The sequence below is a fragment of the Orbicella franksi genome, chromosome 7 (genome assembly GCF_964199315.1).
Source record: "Orbicella franksi chromosome 7, jaOrbFran1.1, whole genome shotgun sequence".
Classification (NCBI taxonomy): Eukaryota; Metazoa; Cnidaria; class Anthozoa; order Scleractinia; family Merulinidae; genus Orbicella; species Orbicella franksi.
The window spans coordinates 12,340,302-12,357,409 of record NC_138151.1 but is presented as its reverse complement, the minus strand read 5'-3'; the positions used below and the strand labels follow the sequence as shown (position 1 = coordinate 12,357,409).

General features: G+C 37.3%; 2 protein-coding genes across 2 annotated transcripts; both read right to left on the bottom strand.

The window, feature by feature from the left end:
• Positions 1–1,301: 1,301 nt before the first annotated feature.
• LOC145493853 (uncharacterized) lies at positions 1,302–4,246 on the bottom strand. The gene is made up of 2 exons (XM_081473331.1): positions 3,835–4,246; positions 1,302–2,624 (listed from the first exon to the last, which is right to left on the bottom strand). Exons 1-2 carry the CDS (start codon positions 4,222–4,224, stop codon positions 2,589–2,591), a joined length of 426 nt encoding a protein of 141 aa, XP_081329457.1. The 5' UTR covers positions 4,225–4,246; the 3' UTR covers positions 1,302–2,588.
• A 210-nt stretch (positions 4,247–4,456) lies between these two features.
• On the bottom strand, positions 4,457–13,259 carry LOC145492200 (uncharacterized). Its single transcript, XM_081471544.1, has 2 exons — positions 12,597–13,259; positions 4,457–7,313 (listed from the first exon to the last, which is right to left on the bottom strand). The coding sequence occupies exons 1-2, from the start codon at positions 12,966–12,968 to the stop codon at positions 7,236–7,238; spliced, it is 450 nt and encodes a 149-aa protein (XP_081327670.1). The 5' UTR covers positions 12,969–13,259; the 3' UTR covers positions 4,457–7,235.
• Positions 13,260–17,108: the final 3,849 nt, after the last annotated feature.

Sequence of the window (17,108 nt, the reverse complement as noted above, 5' to 3'; positions counted from 1 at the left end):
AGCAAATTAACGGTATACCGACATCATGTGAACAAAAACTGAAAAAAAGAAAAAAAAAAAAAAAAAAAACGATAAAAGAAATAAAAACGTTGTAGTGGTTCACCCGATAGACTTACTTACTCTTGGATCAGTCATTAATAACTAGTTTCCTCCAATTCAGCGTTGACGTTAGAAAAAAAAAGAATTAATATTTTGCAAAATAAAAAGTATAATGCATCGGAGTCAACTGTAGAGACATAAAACCACAGGGAGAAAAAGTTAAGGGAATAATTTCTGAGCCCAAGATGATCTTCAGTTGCTCTTGCGACTAAGCTAAGCGGCCACACGTGAGCGCGTCGACTCGGGGGAATTTTGTCATTGGAATGCTTTGGTTGGGAATGAACGTGTTGAGAGCCTTTCTATGACGAATTTAAACTACCTTTGAGTTTCACATACAAAAAAAATAATAAAACTGACGTAAGAGCATAATTAGTTTTTGACGTTTTGCTGTGAATTTGGAACTGGCAGATATCAACTATTGTTTAACCTGATATATTAGAACCTCGATTTAACGAAACTCGATTTAACGTAGTCCTCGGTATAACGAACGATATTCCTCGCCCCCAGTAATAGTAAAATATATTGAAAAGAACCCCGATATAACGAAACCGCGTTGTAGCGAACATATATTGCCAGCCGTTTCATCGAGGTTTTACTGAGTCAGCGTACTTAAGCAAATATTTCAAGCTGTTGGCGATGCTTTTAAACCTCAAAAGCTTTTCAACTGCAGTTTTTTTCGTCTACAACATTAGCTTGCATGGAGGAAGTAAACAATATGTGCTGTACGGTACCTTTATTGAACATCCCTTACGATTCATTGCCGCATTCTGATGAATGTAATATTCTTGTGAACTGGTGATACTTTGATGCAAATGACTTAAATCCTCTCCATAGTATAAAGGAAACTCATTAATATTCTTTCCCTACGAGAAAGGATTTGTTTTCTGGAGCTCTCTTCGTCCTGTTTAAATAGCTGTTATTTCAGTTATCAGCGGTTTCACATGCAAACGAAGCGAAAAGGTCAATTTGCTTTGTATTGAACCTTTGGCCTCGTTTACTTGCCTTTTTAAACAAAAGAGTATTTGACCGCAGACTCAACTGTAACAACAAAGCTGTTGTTGTAGTCAGCTCAAACCAAATTTTTGATTTGCCTGAACGGTGAGCAGTTGGGTCTTCTTTCTCGAAAGTCCCCGCAGTTACCCGTCCCGGTTGTTTTTTGTTTGCCTAGTTTGCATTCAAGATAAAGGTATTAAAGTGCTACTATGACAAAAATTGCATCTTTCCCGCTGCTAAGCCATTTCAAAACATAGACTGACGAGAAGAAAAATGCCGTTTACTATTTTCAAATATCTCTTTTCGTTCCAGAGATACTCAAGTTTTAAAAATATGCTAACTTGCCAGGTGTTCACGTCATAAACTCAACCGAATTTTGATGAAATATGATGAACAAAGATATCTTAGCCAATTTGCATCAGAAGTGTTTCATTCTTTGCGGAAAGATGACGTAATATTTGGTTGAGTGTGTGACGTCATCAGTCCTCGTATTTGCATAGTTTACATATTTTTCAAACTTAAATATCTCCGGAACCAATGCAGTTGTTTGAAAACGCTAAACGTCGTTTTTAATCTTTCGTAGAATGCTATGTAATATACCTTAAAATTCAAGGGCTGGAAACTTGATCATAGTACCACTATAACAGTTTTGAGATTCACACAACTGATTAACGCGCCACTACTACTATTCTTTAGATTTAGATCTCAAAATAAGACCCCGGATCTGAGAAGTTACCGGGACTTTCGAGAAAGCAGATCCGGTGATCGTATAATTACCCAATTTAAGCAAGTAATTTTTGACATAAAGGAATCTAAATTTAACCCTTTGAGCCCCAATTACGCACATATGCGTAATTAATGGTCGTACTCTTTGTACCACTTGTGACGTCATCAATTTAAATGTCATCAGATATTCTTGATAAGCAGTTAGTAGTACTAGGCTAGGCCTTCCCGTACAATGGTCAGGTTTAGATATCGACGACATTCTGACGTCGCAAGTCGAAAAACAACGTTATCAGTTTTGGTGTAAAAACGGTGGTAAAATGGTCCACTATGCCCATGATTGATCAAGGTCCATTTCTACGCTTCGCCCGTAATTAACATCTAACTAGAAGGAACATGCAACGCAAAAGGTAGCCAGAGTAAAGGGGCCGAGAAAAAACAGAAAGGAAAGGGGTAACAAACAAAATTGAGAACGGTTAATGGCACAAAAAAAAATCCAAATTTTGGCTTATGCGCATGACCGGAATTGAAATATTGCTCAATTTTCTACGTAATCCTCGAAAAATCTCTCCTTTTGGTAAAAAAAAAAAGTTTTCTTAGCAAAACTTAGGCTTATTTAGCGTCATGGCAGTCAAAAAACCTGACTAAACGGTTAAAAACGGTTTTTTGGGGGCGAAAGTTTGGTATTCAAAGGTTTAAGGTTCATAGCGCAAGACAGTATTACATCATCAATTACATTTTCTCCGAAACGTGCGCACGGCATCTGTACTCTCCTATGGCCAGCAGTCTTGTGCCACTGATGTTAAAATCTGTTAAAAACAACAAGAAAATAAATAATCCTGTGATTTGCTATTCAAATGATTTGATAGTATACACGTATACCACTGAATTTAAGAGAAAGGTGTTAGGCCCCCTTTACACTACGCCGGAGAAGCTTGAAAACGGCGTTTCCACTAGGCCAGAGAAATTTGAAAACGCAACAGTCACCGGTCATTTTGGATTTGTGCTTGAGGAAAACTTGTGCAGGAAAATAAAATGATTATCGTGACGTTATCGTTTTCGAAAATCTCCGTTTTCAAATTTCTTCTGTTTGAAGAGTGTTTTCGTAAAGCTCCTTCTTCTGACGGATTAGTTTGGACGATAGGTTAAACGTTTAAATAAAGCTGCGTTTCCGAATTTCTTCGACGTGCTGTGGACGGGGCCCAATAAATTATCAGGGCCGCTGGCCACGTAAAAACATCTTTTACGTAAAGTGAAAAGTTCTTTTTCTGGAACGTAGCAGCTTATTGGGTGCCATCCTTCCAAAGATAATTGCTACCATTGTGATCATGTCCTTGTCAAGAGATATTAAACAATTTTCACATTTAGAAGACAACAGAAGGGCTTTTTGAGCTAATTATTGTTTGAGTTAACGACCGGTCTTAATGACTTGTACAGGTCATTCATATTTTTCGGTTTGTTTGCCACACATTATGACAGCTTAATGCTATATCTCCCTAGTCTAAGACAAATGTATTTAGAACTGTATTTTTATTGTTTTTCGCCAATTTAATTTCTTCCTCAGTTTTCGTGCCTAAAGTGCTAAGAAAACGTGTCTGCGTTTTACCATACTCAATTGCGGTAAAAAGTCCCAGAACATTTTCGAAAAAAGATTAAAGAAATGTGGAGTGATCGTACAAAAATCGTTCTCGAAGAAAAAATATTTCGAAATAAAAAGTTCGCAGACACGTTTTTGTTATCTAATATGTTAGACTAGCTACTCTCCAGATTTAAGGGCAAACAAACAAATTCCCTTTGACTTGTAACTTTCAAAAGACGATTCGGACGCCCGCATTTAGAAGATGAAAAGAATTCGGCCGTCAGTTTAATGCAAAATTCTTGGTATAGATTGTTAGCCAGCTCAGTAAGCTGTAATTTGATATAGGGGTTTAGGTATCTACAGTTAAAACCGGACGCGTTACGTTGGTTGGACGGGAGACACCTATAAAAGTATAAGGTAACCGTAACTAAATAACTGACCTCTTGAAGCTCCTGCGAACTCGCGTTGAAATGTATCCAGCTATTTTCTCTTTTTTGCTTAAATGTAGGACTCGTGCCTTCAGCGTTAAACCGTCGGTTAGTTTTGCAGATCCAGTACTTTGACTTCCTTTTCATGTCAAAGGAGCCACATTCCTCTGTTCGCAAACAAACATCGAGACATTCCATCTTCGTGAGGACAAACTGGTCAGAAATCTTCGTTTTCGTGCCCCCACCAAGCCGTCCAGCTATCTGAGGAGTCTGCAAGATTTCTTGAAATTTTCCAAAAGCATTTGGGCAAGTTTTGCCATACCTGGATGTAAACAAAACAAGGAAAAACAGAGTGAAGATATTCGGTAGACTTAAGTTGAACATTTTGTTGTGTTGCGGCATACAAACGTCAACAGAATTGGTTATTTTTCACAGAATTGTGACATCCTCAAAGAATAGATGAAACTACCTGTCTTATTCTGTAATTTAGGGTATTGTGTAAAGAACAAGAAAGAAAATCTACCTTAACAAGAAGCATTTAACCAACATCTACTTGGAACAAAGATGTCAAAAGAGTTTTTTCACTTGGTTTATGTGAAAAACAACTGAGCTAATAAACGTTAATTTAGTTTTGTTGGAGTAACGATCTTAATGAAGAGAACAGGTGGTTGGTTTTGATATGTTCTTAAGATGGGCTCTGTATGGTCTGCTAAGAGGACTGGGTAGTAGTATTGATGTGAAGCCATTGTTTGGGGTTTTATTTTTCTTGCTGCAGTTTACAGAGTAACTTGTGATGTGGTGAACAGACCCTTTCACCGTTTCGTGGGTCATGTTACTTGGGGCAAACATGTTGCTTGGGGAAAAGAGAAGAATCTAATGTCTAACAACTCATGGAAATTCGAGTTCTGAAATATTTGGGAATTAAGAACTATAGATATTAGGTAAAATAACTTACTGATCAGGTTTGAGGGAAATAGCCTCGCTAGAAAAGCAACAATTAAGGCTTTCAGTTTTTCATACAGTTGTCTTTAAAAGCTTAGTCACAAAAATTTAGACATTTGTATGAAAAATTGAAAAGTGTAATTCTTCTCCTCACAGAAAATCCATGTTCTTCCAATTTGATCAAAGCACCTTTAGGTATCTTCTCCTTGCAACGTGTGAGATCTTAAAAAAATAAATCACTCCAAGTCATTAGGCATTGAACTTTAAATTTTCCCCATATCCTTTGTGTAATTTTTGTCGTGTTAAAGCGAGCAAGGAAGTAAGATGGCGTCAACTCCGTTGTTATACCTTCCAACTCAAATACTTTTTCCGATTGGAGAAGAACGTGTCACGTGTCATGCATCGCAACTCATCAACTCCCTAGGGAAACGACAACTTTGGACTCGCACGTGATCAGGTCGGGCACCTTGAAACCGCGGCAAATTTTTGTGCAAGCTGGAGTCAAGCAAATAATTTTGTGGCAGTTTTTTCTATTTTTGTTTGAGGTGGGAGGTATAACAAAACACTAAATGACTGGCCCTACGGTAAACAGTGAGTTTTGTTTCCCTTCAATCCCCGTCTACAGTACGTCGGAGAAATTTTGAAAACGAAGCCGGCTTTTATTTCTACGGTTACGCCTACTGTCCACATTGATCTGTCACGACAACGGAGCTTTTCGCAAATGCTCTTCAAACCAGAGAAATTTTAAGACGCTTGGTTTGTATTTTGGTGTGGACGGGAAAACATTTTGAAATTGAAGCTTTTCGAAAACGATGACATCACGACAATCCTGTGATCTCCCTGCGCGAGTTTTCCTCGAAGACAAATCCAAAACGACATACATACATACATACACTTCATTTCAACTCGAATTATCAGAGTAGCTCTATTGAGCTAATATCTTCGAGAAAGAAAAAAAATACAGAAATCAATTAAATTATCAAAATACAATAATTAAAACTACTACTAATGCAATAATTATAACTACTACTAAAAGTTCATTTTCTTTATGACTGTCTTAAAATCGTTAAGAGATGTTATTGTTCTTATACTGTCTGGGAGCGAATTGCAAATTTTTGCAGCTTGATATCAGATGCACTCAAGTCCATAATTTGTTGTTCTTGGTATAGGTAAGTGATTGTTGCGTTATCAAATTTCTTCGGGGTAGTTTGGACGGAAAACATCAGTTCAACAGTAATCAAAGAAAAAATTAGGAGCCCAATCTTATGTCTGTTTTACAAACTGTAAAAATTTGCAGCAGACTCAAATGACAATACATTTTCTCAATTGAATATTGAAGGTCATGATATGACATTAAAACCTGTCGCTTCTAAATGTTCTCAACAGTTTTTGGCAGTTGTGGGTATGCATTAATCGTTTCCTTTCTTTCAATGTTATAACTATCCACGCATTTTATATAGTTTGCTTATTTTATTCAGTTCCATCACTTTCACTCAACAACTTACAAGGAATTATAATCACTGGAAAACGGAAATCTCGGTAATTTTTTTTATCTATTTATAAAGTTCAATTCCCGAAATGCGAGCCATTCAACCGAAAATTCCGAAAACTTTGGAACATTAAAGGGAACGGAAACTCCAGGTAACAAATTTTCAAAAATTTGAGTATATCTCGAGACGATATCCTCTTTTCCGGAAATTTCCACACCATTTCCACTCTTTTTAAAATTCTGGAATTTTTGGCTGAATGGACAGCGCCCCTTGTCTACTTTCTGGTGAATAAATTTGTTATACAGTCGAACATCTCACTGACACTTCTATATCACAGATAGTCTCAGAGAGCTATTCCTGAGGAATCACAATTCATATAATCTCTACCTCCATAATACAGACATACAGTTCTGTTGCTAAGTTTGGTGTCCGCATTAGACGGTTTTGACTGTAATTAACAAGAACTTTCGAGATAAGACCGCATCTACTTACGCTGAAAAAAAAAAAATTGAAAACGCAGCTTTATTTCTACGGTTAGGCCAACCGTCCACACTTATCCGTCACGAAAACGAAGCTTTTAGAAAACGCTCTTCAAACTGGAGCAATTTGAAACACTGGCTTTGCGCTTCAGTGTGAACGGAAACATTTAGAAAACGGAGCTTTTCAAAAACGATGACGTCACGATAACCACGTAATTTCTCTGCGTAGGTTTTTCTCAAACACAAATACAAAATGACCGGTGATTGCTGTGTTTTCAGATTTCTCCGGCGTAGTGTGAATGGAAAACACTTGATACGGTTTCAGAGTGAAAACTCTGTTTCCAAATTTCTCCGGCGTAGTGTGGACGGAAAACATTGATGCGTTTTCAGGGTGAAAACTCCGTTTTCAAATTTCTCCGACGCAGTGTGGACGGGGCATATAGTTTCACGTTAGGAAATCTGAACAGATGACGTCTTTCCACCTTTTAAAAGTACAACAATGTTATAATGGCTCATCATTTCTCTTAAGACGACTGTTGTCCGTTCTACTCAAGCAAGCTTCAGCTGCTGATGCCAAAATCTGTTAAAAGACAGAAAACAGTATTAATTCAGTTGCTCGCTATATAAATATAAAGTGATTAAGTAAACAGGTCGAACGTTGACATAGTGAGTTACACAATTCCAGCGAATGTGATCACAAACTTCAGCAAGTCGTTGTTACTTAAAGAAGTCGTTACAAAGTTGGAATCCGCTTAAAGGCGAGGAATTTTAGTTGGGTATGTCTGTAATTTTTCTGGCTTTCTTTGCAACTGCATAACTTGCTTCACAACTTCATACGTGTACTAAAGGTAATTTTCCTTACCAATACCTTATGCCATTGATGATTTATTGCACTTTTATCGATCATTACTACTCAGGAAGTGTTTGTAGTTTCAATCCAATTCAATTCACATGCATCTTGTATATTGAAGTCTCTTATCATAAATAAATGGCATAATTACTGCCAAACCAAACCTTCAAAACACTCTTTTTTATGGAAATTTTTCCATTCATTCTATTTGGATTGAATGAAACGGTTAGAAATTATTTCATTGAGCCTTATGAGAAATACTTCTCTCAGTAAAATTTGGGATTATTGCAGTTCGATGCGTCAATTGTATACCTGTCTGCGAAGGCTTTAACGCCAAAATGAATGAACTTTTTGGGTAAGCTGTTAAAAAGTCACTAATTTTGCTTGATAATACTCACAGTACTATCATTTCCATTAAGAATATGTTAAGTACATTAGAACTAATACGTAAACATTGATGCGAGAATTGTTTTAAAAGCATAATTAAAAAAAAAAGCACCAAAAATTTGAAAGGGAATTATCCATGAAATAGAATAAGATGATAATAAGTATTCTATCATACATTATGTTCAATTCACACTGAAGATGGCAGAAGCATCTGCCGAAACATGTTTGTTAAACTTAAAAGTGTCGTACTTTTCTTTTAATGTATATCATCATTGCTATTATCCAGGCTAATAAAAAACGCTTTGAAGATTGAAGCAAACAAAATCTTCTTATAACTTTGTGCCTGACTTGGTACTGGCAGAGATTTTCCCTTTTACATTGTCGTTGACAAATATGGTACTTCTGCAGTTCACGCTTATGATATTTTACACTCGGCCATGACGCTACTTCCCTTTGTTAAAGCTAGGAATATTTGCAGTTATCTCAGTAGCGATCGGAAAGAACCTGATTCAGTTGACTGTTTTCGTCGGTGTTTCACACTTTTCAAGATTTGATCACGAATAACAGTATTTTTACAGGTCACGCTTACGATATTTTACACTCGGCCATGACGCTACTTCCCTTTGTCAAAGCTAAGAATATCTGCAGTTATCTCATTAGCGATCGGAAAGAACCTGATTCATTTGACTGTTTTCGTCGGTGTTTCAGACTTTTCAAGATTTGATCACGAATAACCGAAGAGCGTTTCTCAGGCAATAATTCCTAGTTACACCAGCCTTCTCTTTGAAAAGATTCAGCGTAATCAAACCGCGCTTTACTGAGTTAACACCGAACCGATCGAACAAATTTTTTAAACCAACTGCCGACGCAACGAGTGGCTACAGTAGGAGATAGTGCAGCGAAACTAACCTGATGGAGATAATGTGATGTCACGTTGAAATGAATCCATTTTCTTACTCTGATCAACTTCGTATCGATGTAGCTACTCGTGAGTCGTCTCTTTATTGCACAAATCCAATGCTTTCTCTTCTTATTTAATCTCAAGACTTGTCTTAACTCAAAAAAATCACACGTCTCATTCCGTAGACAGAAATCGAGGCATTCCATCTTTGTTAACACGCGCTTTCTTGAAAGTCTTAAAGCCTCTTCTCGAGGAAGCCTCCCAGCTTGCTCATGATTCTGCAAAATTTCTTGGAAAGATCCAAAAGCACTTTGGCAGGAGCCACACAATAAGGGAATTTTCAAAACAAATGAAATTACGAAGACTGCGAAGACGGCTGCAAAATACAACTTGGACATTTTGGAGTCCAGGTTGGCTTTGGTTCCAGTTTTTTTTAGTTATGCCACCATGTAAATAAGCCCAGGCCTGAAGATAATTCACAATTTTACATGTCGTTTCAGTAGTTTATACATGACAAATCGCGTCAGAGTGTTGTCAAAGTAGATCTGGGAGTTGTAAATAAAGCCAACAAATGAATGTTTCAAGGCTTATAGATAAGACATCATTAAAACACGGATGAGGCGTTTGGCTTTGCAAGCTTTCGCCTTTGTATTCGTTTGTATTTAATTTTGCTGTGATGATCCCTCCTCAAAATCAAAATCAACAAAGTAATAAGATTTAGCAAAATAGTGATGTTTACGTCACCTGCCATGTAAACTTCATATTCGTCTGTTATTATTAAGAGTGATTACATTCAACAATAAAATGGAACCAGTTAATGATGACATTTTATATTATGTAGCGTAAGATGAACCAAATCTTCAATCGTTGCTGACGTCATGGTTTACACTTTGCCTCATTTCCATACGACTTCGTGTAGAAAAGGCATTAAGTTAGACACAAATTGACTACAAACAGTTTAAGAGTCAGTGAAACGTTGGTATGCAGTAAAATAACTAGCCTCGTTGGGTGTAATACTGAGGGAAGTATTGGTTTTAGAAAAACTCCCAAATGCATGGACGGCGCTGAAAAAGCTAACGAGCTCATATTTGTTTGCAAAATGTTGAGCTTTTAAACCTGTGTCGCGCAAAAAGTATTTAAAATACATGGGACCCATTTCCTTGGGACAGTTAATCATGCTATGACATTTCATTATTCAGAATTAGTGTTTTAGTTTGATCAGAAACTGGATTGCTCATGCTAACGAGACAAAGATATTAAACAAAGATTTCCCTTTTGGGCAAACATGCACTGCCATCTAGAAATGAATGAGTTGCCAGTAATCGGATACCCGTAATTGCACAAAGAACTCTGGGATCGTCAGGGGGCAAACATTGCAAGTCGCTAGAAGGAAATGTATAGCGAAAAGTTGTTTCGACGCCCAAAAACATGATTTTGTGGAGTGATCAACGCTTTTTCGCCGTAGTTTTTCGCAAATGGATTTTGGCAATGTTGATACATGGAAAATGTAAGTTTTTGTTTGAATAACCGTGATATAAGTGATAAAATTTACCGATAAACTCCCTTTTGCTTGCGTGAGGTTTATTGTGAAATACATTGAATAGAATTTTGAAAATTTCAATACACGCCTGATCTCGAGAGGCTACCCGGAGCAAATGGTAGAAAAGACCCCCCGAGAAGTTACATATAAAGACAGAAAAGAAGCTCTAAAACAGAAATCGAAAATTGCAGAAGGAACCACTAACCTTTGTGTCGGGCAATTTCACTCAACCGTCAATATCAAACTTTGGAAAGCATAATTACGCACAAACGGCACTTTTAAATACAAATACTCAGAGATATATTCAAGGAGCCACCCTTGATCTGTTGTAGAAAAGGAAACCACTGAAATATGTGCTTGTAAAAGCAGAGCGAAGGCTTTGAGCAACACGGTAGCCACACAGCATGAGTCGCGCGGACTCATTTGTCATTAAATCAACTCCAGACAGTACAATGATCGCCACCGGGCTTATTTTCAGTATTATTTGTATGACTGAGCTTTCAAATAAGCCAAAAGTAGCCTGCACACAACTTGAAAGGCTTTACTAGGTTATTTCCTCTCGATTTATCCCTAATTAATTTTGTAATATTTTCAGACCATTACGTGATGTAAATTTCTCAATAACGCTCACGTAAGCAACGGAGTTTATCGGTAGGTTTTATCACATATTTCACGGTTATTCAAACAAAAACTCACATATTCCACATATCAACATTGCCCAAATCCATTCGCGATAAAAACAACGGCGAAAAAGCGTTGATCTCTCTCACAAATCGTTTTCTTGTACCTCGAAGCAACTTTTCGCCATACATTTTCTTCTAGCGACTAGCAATGTTTGCCCCCTGGCGATCCCAGAGTTCTTCACGCAAACACGGGTATCCGATTACTGGCAACTCATTCATTGCTCGTCGTGTCCCATTGGAAAACTGCTGTTATTTATGTCATATAACATGAGCTATAATGATGAAACATGTAATAAACCCTTTATTGACCTTTCTTATCTTGTTTGGTCTTTTTTGTTCTTTTGACTATGGACCTCATTTGTCGGTCGATCCGTGTACACGCAGAGAACTGAAGAACTTGTTCAATATCTAGCATTGAGCGGGCAAGATGAATCAAATCCTGCGCTGTGATTGGCTACCCGAGCGGGCAAGATGGAGCTATCTTGCCCGCTCGGGACTACCCGCCGTGTCCCGTAAGAAAAATATCCCCGATAACCATATAATAAATCCTTTACTGACCAAGCTGTTCGGTCAAGATGGCTGGATATTGGCCTGGTTTTTTTTTTTTTTTTTTTTTGCGAGTTTATGGACCTCGACTCCGTCTCGGTCCATGAACACGCAAAAAAAGAACTTGGCCAATATCCAGCCATCTTGACCTCACACTTGGTCAATAACCCATACATCTTGAATAAACAAACTCGGCAAATACTCCACATTATCCGGCTTTCGGCTGACATTTCAAGATGCCAGTTTGCGAACAAACCCGAGAGATTAAAATGACAAAGATCTGGCGGTCATTTTGGATGACAACAACAATGCCATCCAACATCGTGACGATGACAAATTAAAATAGATAGGCGCTTAGAGGAATAACACACAGATTCAGGGATGAATTAATTTAGTTTGTCATAATGCCTTAAGCCTCGGAGCCAAGTTTGAATTTGAATATATCGAAATTGGCTAGTTTGGATGTATTAAAATTATAACGAAAGAAATCACATCGAGATTGGGGGATTGATAATTAGAGCATTTTGGTTAATTCCCCTGCGCCTTGGAGCAAGTTAAAATTCTGATATATCGAAATTGGCCTATTGCTACAATTAATTCATAAAGGTGCTTAGAAAACATAAAGACATCAAATAAGTAATGCGACAACAATCTAAAAAGTGCATTTATAACAAATACAGCGAAAAAAAGTTCCGACGGTTTCATTTCTGTTTGTGAACTTGTTTTGCATCGCGGCTAACGTGCTGAGGCTGGAATTGCAAACCAAGTATGCCGACAGGGAAGCCATTATGCCAAAATGTTGTTTGCTTTTACATGCAAGAGTTCTAGAAAGCATTTTTGTTTCTTTAAACTAACATCAGACGAATAAATGAGGCTGACGACAACAGCGCTAGCCCCGCAGAAAACGGCTTTCGTTTCCGTTAGTAATGTATTGTTTAGTATCTAAAGTATCTAACCTTTTGTAGATCTTGCGAGCATCCATTTTGTTTACGTTCCAATTTGGGCGTTGGGCCTTGAGAGTTAACTCTTCGGTTAATGACACAAATCCAAAACGGCTTTCTGGGATTTTCCGAGTACGTTTGTTTTACATCAAAAGAACCACACTCTGCAGTTCGCAAGCAAATGTCAAGACATTCCATCTGCGTTAAAACTTGTTGCTGAAAGAGCTTCATGCTGGGTCTTGGCTCGAGTCGTCCGGGTTGTTGGCATCTTTGTAACATTTCTTGGAAATTTCCAATGATATTTTCACAAGATTCGCAGAAAACAGAACTTGAAGCCGAGATAATTAGAACCCCAGTAGTGAACTTCAGTAAACTTTTGATCAACATTATCGCGGCATTTCAGAGTTAAGAGGAAATTCAGTCAAATCTTAGAACAACATAATCCATCGGCGTGAAGATCGCGTGTTTACTCACTGAAAAGAAAAAAAAAAAGAAAAAACAAATAAACAAACAAAAAAAGAGAGACGTTTCCGTCGTTGCCTTATTCTATTTTTCGTGAAAGAATACTTGTTTGTGAGTAATTTTACTTTCAGTAAGTCAACAGGGAAATGTGCTGTCATTTACAGAAAGTCCAGCGTTGCAATTAAAAACACATAGATGTAATTTCCAGTAGGGCTGTTCATCTATTTGCCAGAAATCGACCAAATTAAGAGAGAAATCAGAAGAAACGAGCAATATGATGTAATTATTATAATTACAATTTTTTTATCCTTTAGAAAAAGGAAAACTATATACACATGTATAATTTAATAAGATAACATTATAAAGGTTATATTTTTTTGCTTCATATTATTGAAATCGCTAATACACAAGAGAATCAAGCTTTGAATAAATGAGGTATTCATCGCCACAGTCACCTGAGTAAAAACGACAGCAACTGTCTGAGTGACGCATTGGGCAGATGAGAAGCGCGTTTTTCATTAGGTATACTCGCGTAAAAACAAAAAATCGGTGCGCTCGTCGCAGACGAACTCCTGTTCGTCTGCGTTGCTGATGTTCGAGAGAATAAATAATAATTATGCCTCTTGCAGTTTTACAGGAAAGCTGTTCAATACCCGACGGTATATATTTATACCACGCCATTGAAAATACAGCTAATCAGAATACAGGAAAGCCTTTGAATACTCATGTAATGCATGCCATAGAAAAATACGGCCAATCAGAATACAGGATAGCCTTTGAAAACTCAACAGTATAACACCCATCCTTTCCATCGTCCACCGCATTGATTGTTCTGGCCACTGTATTTTTTATGGCATCGTATAAAATAGTTATGCAACACTTCTTCGTGGTATATCATGGAATATCCCACGAGTCACTTGCATTTTCGTTAATTTGTATAACGAGAAAATTAAATGCGAGTAACTTCGATATTCCATGTTATTAAAAACTGGGTCATGGGATAACACATTTTAAGCGTTTCCATTGGCTTAGCAGGCTTAGCCATCATGGTATATGAGCCATTATAATCCATCAAATATTCTCGCTTGCGCAGGATTGGTCTAAACGAGTCAGGTGACTGAATACGCCCCAGCTAAAACTGGGGAATATCGAGTGATATTCCCCAATTTTCAAAACTGTGTGTGTTTCGAGAAATGTTTGAAGGATGATAACCACAATAGCCTCCATTTGCGGCGAAAATATGCTCAGATATTTGTCCTTGGACATTATCTATTCCTCAAAGCTCCAGTTTTCCTCAAGCCACGCTCTCGGAAAACTGTTCGCTTCTCGGAATAGATCATGTCCGCGGAAAAATATCTGAGCATATTCTTGCGCCAAATAGAGGCTATTGTGTATTTATACCATGCTCTACAAATATGGCGAGCGTATACGATAATTTTGTTGGGAGTGTTTTTATTTTTTTGTTTTAGTTTTCTATATTTTGGGGGCATTTTAAGTAAAACAATTATTCCACTCACGATTGCTTGATATGACATGATTATAACCAACTCATATCCAACGCGAGCTCGTAGAATAATTGTTTAGTATAACACTGGAATACCACTCCTTGCGTAACTAGTGTCGATATATATACATGAACGCGGCAAATACTAGGTGACGTCACTTATTATCATTATTAAGGAGCCATCAGAGTACGTATACTGTTGTTTAGATAAGGAACAAAGAGTCACCACTGCGTAACGTCTGGTCCACTACCCAGCGAGTCAACGATTTTGTTATATAACTGAAAAACAATTGAAATCAGCTAAACTTCTCCTTCATTCGATTCACATAAGTGTATCCACTATGTCTTATTCACGAAGAATGAAATGCGCTTGTTCTCAGTTCCAGCAGGCGTCAACTTCTGATGTCAAAATCTGTTTTAAAAAAAGAAAAAAATGGTATCAATTTATCACATGTTTAAATGGTATACATAACAGATGATTATACATGCGTCGAGCTGCTGACATATTCGCCAAAGTTATGTTGCTTGCAGGCGCAAAACGAGTTTTCTGTCACGTCTCCTTCTTTGAAGTTTGATTACAGAACTGAGAGCTCTTGCAACTGTAGTATTTACATTGTTGAAGTAAGTGACTTCTCAGTTGTATAGTTTATTTTTTTTTGTTCTTGGGCCTGTTTCTCTAAGGTCCCGAAAAGTTCTCGCTCCCGAAAAGCCGTAGCAAAATCTCAAACCTTATGACTTCAGAACTGTTTTTTGCACATATTCTCAGTATGAACAGCTGTTCCCTTCATACAAGACGTTTCAGGCATATACACCTCTTTAAATACCGATTGACTAAAAATGGCTTTGCGGGCCCGAAAAGTTTCCGGGGCTTTCGAGAAACGGGGCCCTGGACTTCTTTATATCTGTATACCTTCTCGTTATAATTGGGTATAGTGTTACGTTTTTGGTGTATTGATCATTTCACTCCAGTTTCTTACCGAATTACAATTCCTATGGAGAAGGCTTTCATCTTGAATGATGCCGAATTACAGTGAAACCAAATCTTACTACGGTATTGAATGGTGAAACCCCACACTGACATTTATCTCAAATAATCAGGTCTCTCAGCATAAAGTCTTCCTTTCGACTAATGGAACTGAATTTGGTTGTGTGAAAACAATTGAATAATACATGTAAAATACATCAAGAACTTACGAAGAATATACTACCTATGCTAAATTAAAGAGATTTTTTAGCCTTAATCTTTTTGAACTAACAATGCAACCTTGTCTTTCTGTTCATTATCGGCTGATTGTATCAACGTGAAAGTTAAATGTGGACTTTTTTTTTATCCATTGATGACATCACTCAGGATTCAGTTTATTAAAAGTCCATTATTGTAATGGACATTAGTATAAGAAATTGAGCGAATGTGAGTGCAGTTATGAATTGCATCGAGTGATACGCGAGAATTTTCTCAAAAAAGGCTCGTGCAATTTGAAACAAGTGTCAAATATCGCGAGTACTGTAAATCCTTAATTGCTCGAACTTTCATACGATCACTCATTTATTATTTTATGACTGAGATGAGATAAAAGTTTGCGTTACATCTAATTTGCACTCCACTGCAGATCTAAAATTAACGATAAATTTTTCTGTTCTCAGCCAATCACAATAAAGTATTTTCCCAGTCAACTAACGACTAATTTACATTATAATGTGGAAAAGGGAGATTCATGAAACAAGAAAAAAGCACCTTGATTCTTTAAATTCTTATTATGAAACCATGAGTTACCCAGTGATAAGAGATTCGTACTTATTATTTTAGGCAGGTATTTAATACTTTCGCTGTAGACAGTCCAGTCCGCGTTTAACCACATTTCATCTGTTTTCTTTGCTACATGTAATTTCCCCTGTAAAATGAAATCTGTTATTTACTGGAAGCTTCTTTTGGGACTGTTAACTATACTATGCTGATTTGCTGAGGAGTATTGCTCAATCGGAAAATCTTGATAGGCTTGCTGGAATCTCAGTTATCAGTAAATTTTGCATCTTCCGCCTCGACTAGCTAATGCGAATTACGTGTTGAGTGAATTTTTTTCCCCTACCTTATTAATGATATTATTTTCTTACTGTCAAGGTGATTTAAATCCTTGTTTCACCTAGATAGTTTCACTTTTGCCTTTAAAATGATGTTAGAAACATCGAAACGTCGGACAACTTTTAACATTTTTGCTAAAGTTTTTCAATAAACCTTGGTGTGAGTAAAGAAATATGCTGTTGCAAAAACTGCTCTTTCTCAGCTGCCAGTGAAGATTTTGGCCAATTCTCCGCTACCAGCTTACTACGCCCTATAACCAACAATGGTTCCAATAGAAATGACGACTCAACTACATCACCGGTATTTTAACTGACCTCGCTCTCAACTGATTTTATATCCATATCGACCAGCTTTGTGAATTAGCCGTTAATACTACCGTCAACCACGATATCCCTGTAGAGTAACTAACCTCGTGAAGGTAATGCGAGTTCACATTAAAATGAATCCATCTCCTTGAGTAGACCAGCCCTCTATCGATAGA